This window comes from Gracilinanus agilis, chromosome 4, assembly GCF_016433145.1.
Source record: "Gracilinanus agilis isolate LMUSP501 chromosome 4, AgileGrace, whole genome shotgun sequence".
NCBI classification, from domain to species: domain Eukaryota; kingdom Metazoa; phylum Chordata; class Mammalia; order Didelphimorphia; family Didelphidae; genus Gracilinanus; species Gracilinanus agilis.
The window spans coordinates 16,060,218-16,071,847 of NC_058133.1; the positions used below are offsets into that span (position 1 = coordinate 16,060,218).

At 38.9% G+C, this 11,630-nt stretch overlaps 1 protein-coding gene across 1 annotated transcript in view; it reads right to left on the reverse strand.

Annotated features, from left to right (window-relative positions):
* Nucleotides 1–995, reverse strand: part of PATJ (PATJ crumbs cell polarity complex component) — a 332,079-nt gene extending 331,084 nt beyond the window's left edge. The window contains exons 1-2 of the mRNA XM_044674774.1: nucleotides 940–995; nucleotides 667–833 (exon numbers count right to left, since the gene is read on the reverse strand). Coding sequence (XP_044530709.1) covers nucleotides 667–833; nucleotides 940–961 — 189 coding nt within the window. The 5' untranslated portion in view covers nucleotides 962–995. The remainder of the gene's footprint in view (nucleotides 1–666; nucleotides 834–939) is intronic.
* Nucleotides 996–11,630: the final 10,635 nt, after the last annotated feature.

Genomic DNA, 11,630 nt, shown 5'->3' on the forward strand with positions numbered 1-11,630 from the left:
ATTTACTGTGTGGCCCTTCATTCCTCTGGTCTCCAGACAATTCTGACTTGCATAGTTGGTGCTGATGTGCATCAGGAGCCGTAAGGCCCCAACCAAAAGTCAAAGAAAAAGAAAGCATATCTTAGACTATACAAAGCCCCCTACGTGTGGCATTTTTCTTGGCTAACTTCTCCAGCAATGGATAGTCATTGGGAGGTTGATTCAGTGACAACATACACAACTTCCTAATAATTGCCCATCCGAAAGGGCAACAGACTGGAGCAGAGTGGGAGTGGGGAAGATTTGACAACTTTTTAAGGAAAAAACGGGAAGACCATTTGTTGAGAAAGCTATGATGGTGGGGTGGCTATCTGGTAGAGTGGATAGGGCTCCAGGCCAGGAGTTGGGAGGACCTGGCTTCAGATCTGGGCTCAAATGCTTTCTAGCTATGTGACCCTGGGAAAGTCACTTCATTCCATTTGCCTAGCCTTTGTTCTTCTGTCCTAGAGTTGTCACTATGACAGAAAGGAGGGGCTTAAAAAAACTAAAAGAAAGAAATGCTCGTGACTTGACCCATCCAACTCTGTGATCCCAGCTCAAGTCACCAAATCAGAATGTCTTGACATCAATCTATAGATCTCCATCCTAAAACCAACTCAGCAAGGAAGACCAAGGGTGTGAACCTACCTGGCCCTTCAGCTGTCTGATGGATTGCTGAATCGTAAGAATCTGGTTGAAGAGAGGGCTCTTCAGTGTCTCACAAAACAAGGCAAGTTTCTCATTCTGGGAGGTGTCACCCCTGTCTTGCAATTTCATTTGCAGCCGGTCAAGGACCTGCAGAATCTGCAGCTTATCTACGGTAGAAATGGTGGATAAAAGCACCAGTTAAACGCCAATGGTTTTCCATTCCTTCCCTGATAACTCACCACTCTATTATGGACATAAACAAATTAGACCTACTTGCTGCAGGATTTTCCGGCATCTTGGACAGTTCTCTTCAACAAACAGAGAAATCTATGGATTAAAAAAAATGCATTTAAGATATAATTCTACACATGTGTATCTATTCAAAGAGCTAAATAGATGGATAGGTGGGTAGACATATAGGTGATAGAAAGAGATAGACACATATCTATACATGGACAGGGACAGTCACAAAGACACAGATAGAGAAAAGATAGAAATAGACACAGACACAGATATATACATAGATGGATAGAGACAGACAAGCAGATAGATACAGATTGATAGATAGATAGCCAGACAGGCAGATGGACAGATGGATGGAGTCAGATAGATATAAGACACAAAAACACACAGATAGAGAAGAGATAGATAGAAATAGATACACAGACAGATATATACATAGATGAATAGAGAGGCAGACAGACAGATGGACAGAGAGGCAGACAGATAGACAGATAGGTAGATTAGATGGATGATAGATGGATAGACAGACAGATAGGCAGGTAGGTGGGTATGTAGGTATAGACACAAAAACACAGATAGAGAAGAGATAGATAGAAATAGGCACACAGACACAGATATATACATAGATGGATAGAGAGGTGATAGATGGACAGACAGACAGATGGACAGAGAGACAGACAGACAGATAGATAGGTAGATTAGATGAATGATAGATGGACAGATAGATATATAGATGGATAGGCAGATAGGCAGGTAGGTAGGTATGTAGGTATAGACACAAAAACATACAGATAGAGAAGAGATATAGAAAGAAAGAGAGGGAGGTAGATAGGTAGATAGGTAGATAGATGGCTAAATATTGCCTCCCTCCCTTACTGTAGTAATGTGGTTGATATGGAGAGGATTTGAAAGCTGAAGTACATCATTCTTATAACTTACCTTCATCATTCCTCCTCACTAACTACCTGCAGTCCTTCTTCACCAGAATGTCCCAAAGCTATTTCAAACTCCACAAGTGCAAAACAAAACTACTTATTTCCCCCCAACTATTCACTCTACTGAAATTCCTTATGTTTGTGACTATCCTGTCACTAGTGCTGCCTATCTGGGTGATCCCAGGCAGGTCACATATCCTTCCTCACTCTCAGTTTTGTAAAACAAGAGAGATGGTTGGCCTGAGTGGCCACTGGTTAATAATTCTATCAGCCTCCCAATAAGCCTCTTCTTCTCTCTTGGCATCATCCAATCAGGTGACAGACTCTGGTGACTCTATACCTAGAATACTCTTCCCTTCACTAGGCCCTGATTCAGGCCTTCATCACCAAATAGCTGGTCCATTGCAATATGGCTAGAGGGCGTCCATGATTCCAGCCTCTCCCCATTCTAATCTATCTTCTAAAAAGCTATCAAATTGACATTGCTCATTTCAAGAAAGGAGGTCTATGTCATTCCCCCTAACTCAATCATTTTCAGTGGCTCTTTGTTGCCCCCAAGATAAAATAAAAATTGTCAAGACTTTTCATAAATTATGAAATTTAATTAATTAATTTATCAATTAATTAATTAATTAAGGTGCTAATCTGCCTTACTTTGTGACTCCCTTTCAGATATTTTCCATTCATATACTGGCATTACCATTTATTATATATGACTGTTCTTCATCTACTTCTCTTTTAATTTAATTCTTATTTTTTAAAAACCCTCACCTTCCATCTTAGAATCAATGAATCCACAACAGAGGAGTGATAAAGGCTAAGAAATGGGAGCTAAGTGACTTGCCCAGGGGTCACCTAGCTAGGAAATGTCTGAAGTCAAATTTGAACACAGGACTCCTGTCTTTAGTCCTGACTCTCAATCCCCTGAGCCACCTAGCTGACTCCCTTCATCTACTTCTAAAGTCTAGACCTACAATTTGGATCTTTGCCCAAAGGGCTTTAAAAGATTGCCTGCCCTTTGATCCAGCCATACCACTGCTGGGTTTATACCCCAAAGTGATCATAAGGAAAAAGACTTGTACAAAAATATTTATAGCCTCGCTCTTTATGGTGGCAAAAAATTGGAAAATGAGAGAATGTCCTTCAATTGAAGAATAGCTGAACAAATTGCGGTATCTGTTGGTGATGGAATACTATTGTGCTCAAAGGAATAATGAATTGGAGGGATTCCATGTGAACTGGAATGGCCTTCAGGAATTGATGCAGAGTGAAAGGAGCAGAACCAGGAGAACATTATACACAGAGACGGATACACTGTGGTACAATCCAATGTAATGGACTTCTCTACTAGCAGCAATGCAATGACGCAGGACATTTCTGAGGGACTTATGAGAAAGAAAGTATCCACATCCAGAGAAAGAATTGTGGGAGTAGAAACACAGAAGAAAAACAGCTGCTTGATCACATGGGTTGATGGGGATGTGATTTGGGATGTAGATTCTAAACAACCACCCTAGTGCAACTATCAATAATATGGAAATAGATCTTGATCAATGATACATGTAAAACCCAGTAGAATTGCGTGTCAGCTACAGGGAGGGTGGGGGAGGGGGGAAAGAACATGAATCAAGTAATCATGGAAAAATATTCTAAAAAATTCAAAAATAAACATACAAATACAAATAAAAAACAAAGTCTAGCCCTAGGACTACTTATAGCTATTCCCAGAGCTCAGGATTTCCCATCTTTGCATTTGCACAAGTGTTCTCCCAAGGATTCTCCTCATCTCTATCTCTCAAAATCTTTCATCTTCCTTCAAGAGTTAGCTCAGTAGGGGAAAGCTATATGGCTCAGTGGACTGAGAGCCAGGCCTAGAGATTTAAGGTCCCGAGTTCAAATATGGCTTCAGATACATTCTAGTTGTGTGACCCTGGGCAAGTCACTTAACCCCCATTACCTAGTCCTTGCTGTTCTTCTGCCTTGGAACCAATAATATTGATTCTAAGATAGAATGTAAGGGTTTAAAAAAAAAAAAGTAGCTCAGTAATCCCTTGCTTAATGATGCCTTCTTAAATCTCTGCTTTTTGTCTCATATCACTCTGTCTTCCTTTCTCAGTATATTTGTTGTATCCCCAAAGAATGTCAATTCCTTGAGAATACCAATTATGCTGTGTATTTGTCTATAGATCCCTACCACCTTGACCAATGTTTTTACACATAAGAATGAACATTTTTCATGTTTTTCTTTGTATAAGACAAGTTCAACTGGGGGAAGGGGAGTAGTTTATAAACAAAACTAAACTCTTAGCCTAGTTAATTTTATTCTTTGTGCTCTCAAAAACATACAAATATATATATATATATATATATATATAACAATTATGATAATAATAATAACTAACAGGGGCAGCTGGGTAGCTCAGTGGATTGAGAGCCAGGCTTAGAGAAGGGAGGTCCTAGGTTCAAATCTGGTCTCAGACACTTCCCAGCTGGGTGACCCTGGGCAAGTCACTTGACTCCCATTGCCTACCCTTACCACTCTTCTGCCCTGGAGCCAATACGCAGTATTGACTCCAAGATGGAAGGTAAGGGTTTAAAAAAATAATAATAATAATAACTAACATTTATATAGTGCCTACTGTGTGGCAGGAACTATACTGAGTACTTTTTATAATTATCACATTTGATCTTCACAACAAGTCTGGGAATAGATGCTATTATTAGCTCCACTTTAAAAAAGAAAAAACAGACACAAATGGAGTTAAGTGACTTTCCCAGGGTCACATAGCTAGTAATTATCCAATGCTGAATTTGATCCTAGGTCTCCTTGACTCCCAGGCCCAGCACTTCATCCACAATACCACCTAGCTGCCCCTAGCTACTCTTGTTTACTTCTAAAATTGTGAGTATGCCACCATCTCTGTTTTCTATTAGTCTTTTTTGAACCCTTACCTTACATCTTAGAATCAATACTGTGTATTGGTTCCAAGGCAGAAGAGCAGTAAAGGCCAAGCAACTGGGATTAAGTGACTTGCCCAGGATCAAGCAGCCAGAAAGTATCTAAGGAAAGAATTGAACCCAGGACCTTTTATCTTTAGTTCTGGCTCCCAATCTACTGATCCCAATCTAGCTGCCCTCTTCTATTAGTTTTTATGACCTTGGCTAAAGTCTTAGATCAGTTCAGGATCTTTAGAGTTAAGTCAACAAGGAAACAATTAGAAGTCAGGTCAGCATGTGTCCAACCCAACAAGACCCTGGAGTTTTCATTAATTTCAATGGGATCTCTAGCAAAAGTACTCTTGAAGTCCATAGGATAATAAGGTTAGAGCTAGAAGGGACCTTTGGGGTCACCAATAACCAACTACCTAATTTTTTTTTTAAACCCTTAACTTCTGTGTATTGACTTATAGGTGGAAGAGTGGTAAGGGTAGGCAATGGGGGTCAAGTGACTTGCCCAGGGTCACACAGCTGGGAAGTGTCTGAGGCCAGATTTGAACCCAGGACCTCCCATCTCTAGGCCTGGCTCTCAATCCACTGAGCTACCCAGCTGCCCCTACCTAATTTTTAATCAATGAACAAACTGAGGTCCAGAAAGGTGACATCACAGGCCTGAAAGTGGCCATCAGGATTGAAACTTGGACCCTCTGACTCCAGATCTAGAATGTTTTTTCCCATTTCAGGTAAGCTTTCCAATCCTGAGTATGAGAGTGAGGGGGACTGAGAAATAGCAGCGTGATCTCAGCAGTATGAAACTGGCAGCCCATAGCATAAAAGAGGAAGACGGGGTGACAGCTCTTTGGTTTCCCCTCTACCACCCACTCCCCGCACATCATGCCTTTCAGTCAAAAGGTTGGGCTTTCTCTGCAAGGTGAGCAGGGCAAATTCCTCTCATGCCAGATTGCTGGGCCATCTCCAGGAACGAGGCACTCTGTCTCTAGGAAAAGGTACATAATGATGCAACCTCATGGGTCAACAAACTAGAACATGCCTGGAGCATTCAAGAGAATTATGCTTGGTAAAGCCAAGAATGGTTCTAGCATAACTCAAAGTGGGCAGAATTTGCTTCCTTTTAAATGACCATCCTGGGGGCAGCTGGGTAGCTCAATGGATTGAGAGCCAGGCCTAGAGACTGGAGGTCCTAGGTTCAAATCTGGCCTCAGTTACTTCTTAGCTATGTGACCCTGGGCAAGTCACTTGACCCCCATTGCCTACCCTTACCACTCTTCTGCCTTGGAACCAATACACAGTATTGATTCCAAGACATAAGGTAAAGGTTTAAAAAATAAAAAATAAAAGATAAAAAAAATAAATGACCATCCTTTTTCTACATCCTAATCAGTCTCTCACCTCCCTGTCTGCACACTCAGGGTGCCCCATGTCTTCTTTCAACTTCTTGTCCATTAAACACACCAGATGTATGGAGTAAGATGGGCCCAGTGTTAAACTTAAAGCCAGAAAGAGCCAAGGGGCAGTTAAGTTGCACAATGGTTAGAGCAGGAGGCCTGGAGCTGGGATGGCCTGGGTTCATATCTGGCCTCAGACACATCCTAGCTATGTGACCCTGGACAAGTCATTTAACACGATTTGCCTGGCCTTTGCCCTTCTGTCTTAGAGTTGATGCTAGGACAGAAAGTAAGGATCTACAAAAAAAGCCAAGTTCAAATTCCGTTTCAGACACTAGATCTGTGACTCTGGCCAAGTCATCCACCAAATAATGGCACCAATAATGGCTAGTTTTTATAGAGCACTTTATGGCTAATGTGATCTCATTTGAATTTCAGACAATCCTGGGAAGGACATTATTATTATCCCCATTTTACAGATGAGGAAACTCAAGTTGGCAGAGTCTAAGTGATTTGCCCAGGATCACACAGCTAAGTGTCTAAAGCAGCCTTCAGACTTAGTCTCAGTTTCCTTACCTGTAAAATGAGGAAAGGTAAAAATAGCAACTGCGTCAGAGTCACTGTGAAGATCAAATGAGATAATATTTAGGCAGAGCATTTTGCAAAGTTCAAAGTATTGCTCTTAGTACCAAGCTAGGATAGTAGTTAAAATTTGGGATCACAGAATTCTAAAATTAGGTGAGACCAGTGAGAGAATTTAGTCCAATCCATGAGCCCCCTCTACAATATGTGATCATCCAGTCTTCCTGAATGCTTCCAGTCACGGGGAATTCTCTACTTTGAGAGGAAGCCCATTCCACTTCTCAGGCTAGTTTTAGTATCTCCAGACTTTAGCACAGTGCTTGGCATATATTAAGCACTTAACAGATGCTTGTGGATTGGCTAACAGAAGGCCTCAAGGCTATGGCACTCGATACACAGTCACCAGAGGCTGAGCTAGGACTCATGAGCATTCATGAGACAGGAAACACACAATAAAAAGGCAAAGCACCAGACATATCTAAGATGGGAGTACATGGGGAAAGAGAGGCCAAGAAAGAAAATAAAGGGAAGGAGGAAAGTGTGCCAGGCTCTGTGCCAACTTACAAATTACAAATTTTGTCATTCAATGCTCGCAACACCCTGGGAGGCAAATGCTGTTATCCTCAATTTACATTTGAGGAAATCAAGGCAAACCTGCCTTGTTAAGTGACTTGCCCAAGGTAACACAGTTCCTAAGAGTTGGAGGCTATATTTGAACTCCAGTTTTTTGGAGTCCAGGCTTAGTGCCCTCTCCACAGTACCTGGCTGCCTCAGAATTAAAGTAGAATTAAATTGTGCAGCTACCCAAATTAAGAGATGAAACAGAATACTTAAATAACCGTCTCCAAAAAAGAAATTGAACAAATCATCAATGATCTTCCTAAGAAAAAGTCCCCAGGCCCAGATACATTCATGAGTAATTCTACCAAACATTTAAGGGACAATTAATCCCAATACTATATATTCCATTTGAAAAAAACAGGTAAAGAAGGAGTCTTCCCAACTTCATGTGGCACAGCGGACAGATGATACAATATTCATTTTGATAGCTAAGTCAGGAAGAGCAAATTAAACAAAAAATAGAACTACAGGATCAATTTTCCTAATTAATATCAATACAAAAAGTTTAAATAGAATATTAACAAAGAGATTACAGAAAGATATCACAAAGATCATATACTGAGGCCAGATAGGATTATACTATCGGCATAATTAAGCAGATCAATAATAAAAACAACAAAAATCATATGATTATATCAATAGATACAGAAAAAGACTGATAAAATAGAACATCCATTTCTATTTAAAAAACTAGGAAGTATAGGAATCAATGGAACTTTTCTTAAAATGATAAGTAGTATCTATCTAAAACCAAGAGCAAGGGGGCAGCTGGGTAGCTCAGTAGATTGAGAGTCAGGCCTAGAGACAGGAGGTGCTAGGTTCAAATCTGGCCTCAGACACTTCCCAGCTGTATGACCCTGGGCAAGTCACTTGACCCCCATTGCCCACTCTTACCACTCTTCCATCTAGGAGCCAATACACAGAAGTTAAGGGTTTAAAAAAAAAAAAATAAAACCAAGAGCAAGCACTATCTGTAATGGGGATAAACCTGAAGCCTTACCAGTAAGATCAGGGATGAAGCAAGGATGTCCATTATCACTACTATAATCCAATACTGTACTAGAAGGAAAAGATATTGAAGGAATAAAAATACGCAATGAGGAAACAAAACTCTTTTCAGATGATATGATGGCATACAAAGAAAACCCTTGAGAATCAACTAAAAACAACTACTTGAAACAACAACTTCAGAAAAGTTTCAAGGTATAAAATAAATCCACAAAAATCACCAATATTCTATATACTACCAACAAAATCCAGCAGGAAAGAGAAACTTCAAATAACTACAGACAATATAAAATGTACCTGCCAAGACAAATCCAGGGAATTATCTGAACACAATTACTTTTCACACAAATACAGTTCTAAACAACTGGAGGAATTTTAATTGCTCATCAGTAGGCTGAGGTACTCTCTAATAAAAATGGCAATTCTATATAAGTTAATTTACTTATTCAGTGTGATATCAAATTACCAAAGAATTATTTTATAGAGCTAGAAAAAAATAGTAATAAAGTTCATCTCAAAGAACAAAAGGTCAAAAAAGATCAAGGGAACTGAAAAAAGTGCCAAGGAAGATGACCTAGTAGTTCCAGATTTAAAACAATATTACAAGTGGTAATCATCAATACAAAAAGATACTGGCTAATAAATAGAGTGGTAGATCAATAGACTAGATTAGGAACACAAATTGTTGTCCAGTTCTGTCTGAATCATCATGAACCCATTTGGGATTTTCTTGGCAAGGATCTAAGAGTGATTATCACTTCCTTCTCCATCTCATTTTACAGATGAGGAAACTGAGGCAAACAGGGCAAAGTGACTTGACTAGGGTCATACAGTAAGGCCAGATTTGAACTCAAGCAGATGAGTCTTTCTGACTCCTTCCCTAAGCTCTGTGCACTGTGCCACCTAGCTACTCCGAAGTACACAGTATTGACTCCAAGGTGGAAGGTAAGGGTTAAAAAAAAAGGGGGGGGAAGAGTTTATGACCAAACAAGAGAGAAAGGAAGCAAAATGAATTATTTTGATTACATGAAATTAAAAGGCTTTTGCACAAATAATAAATAACAAGTAAGTGCTTCCAAAATTAGAATGAAAACAGGAAACTGGAGGGAAAATTTTTACAGCAAATTTCTCTAATAATTTCTAAAATATACAGGGAACTGAGCCAAATTTATAAAAATAAGCACCATCCCCCAGTTGATAAATGGTCAAAAGAAACAAACAGGCAATTTTTAAATAAAGAAATCAAAGCTATCAATAATCACATTAAAAAAAAGGCTCTAAATCACTACCAATTAGAGAATTGCAAGTTAAAACAACTGAGATACCACCCCACAACTCTCACATTAGCTAATAAGACAAAAAAAGAAAATGATAAATGCTGGAAGGGACGTGGGAAAAATAGGACACTATGGAAGAACTGTAAACTAGTTCAACTATTCTGGAGAATAATTTGGAACTATACCCAAGCAACTATATCCAATTGACCCAACAATTATACTACTAGACCTGTATCTTAAAAAGATAAAAGGAAAAGGACTTACATGTGCTAATATATTTATAGCAGTTCTTGTAGCTATGGCAAAGAATTGGAAACTGAGGGAATGTCCATCAGCTTAGGAATGGCCAAATAAGTTGTGGTATATGATTGTGAAGATATACTATTATGCTGTAAGGAATGATGAGCAGAATACTTTCAGAAAAACCTAGGAAGACCTATATGAACTGATGCAAAGTGAAGTGAGCCAAACCTAGAGAACCCTACATATATATATATATAATTATGCAATATTGTAAGGATGATCAACTGTGAAAGACTCAGCTACTCTGAGTAAGACAATGATCCAAGACAATTCCAAAGCACCCATAATGAAAGATGTTCTCCACCTTCAGAATTGATGAAATCTGAATATAGATTGAAGCATTTTTTCAAACTTTCTTCATCTTTCTTGTTTTATTTTGTTTTCTTTTACAATATGGCTAATAGAGAAAATGTGTTTTGCCATGCTTCACACATATAACTTGATATTAAATTATTTGCCTTCTGGAGAAAGGAAAAGGGTAGAAGGGACAAAGAAAATTTAGAACTCAAAATTAAAAAAAAATTGTTGAAATATTTTTACACATAGTTGGGAAATACCTAATAAAATAAACATTTTTTAAAAGAATCAGATTATGAAGGACTTTCAGTAAAAGACTAAGGAACTAGTAAGGCAGACCTGGTAAATACTGCTTATTTTTTCCTTCACATTGAAGTGCAGCCTAAGACCAGTCAATCAATGAGCATTTAGTAAATATCTACTATGTGCTAGAGGCTGTGCTAAGAGCTAAGGATAAAGGCAAAAAATAGCCCCTGTTCTTAAGGAGCTTCACTGCTATTAGGTTTACCTCCTTGGTATAGTCTTCTCTCATCTCCCCCATTAATTACCTTTCTTTCTTTAATTTTTTTATCTTTATTTTCAATTCATTTATTCTTCAATTTCTAGCTTCAATTTTCCTTTTACCATGTTTATTACAAGTTTCATTGCTATCCACAGAATTTAAGGTCCCCGAGGGCAGGCACCACATTTATCATTGTATCTCCAAAGTCACACAGGTCTCTAGAATTGCAGCCTTAATGATGGGTTTAAATATTTACTGTCTTGAATTAAATTGTAGCATCACCATGGAAACATCTGCTCAGGGACAGGTTAGGCAGCACCCCCTTTGTGTACCCTTCTTGGTCTGAGATTCTACAATGGAGCAAGGTTTAAGGAAAAACAGAACAGAAGGTCATGATAACAATTAGTATACTTATAGAGTTCTAAGGGTAGCAAAACATTGTACATGTGTGCTATATTTCTTTTGTTCTTCCCAATAATCCTGTGGTGTAGATAAGTACTTGTAGTTATTCTCATTTTATGGATAAAGAAACTGAGAGACATGATTGAATAATTTTTCCAGTTACATAACTAAAACGAGTCTGAAGCAAGATTTGAATTCCGGTCTTCTTGATTCTAAGCACTCTATCCACTACACCACTTGGCTAGCAGGGGGTCTTTTCTTATTGTAGGTCTTCAAACAAGGCTGGATGACCATTTGTTGGACTTCTTGATCAGGTACAGCCCCTACTAGATGGCTTCAGGTCTCTCCCAACTCTGACTTTCAAGAAGCACCCAATCTCTCTTAATTCCAGCATTTATCACAGTGCCATGTATATATAATATAGAGATTATATTTGTAATTTTATAATTTG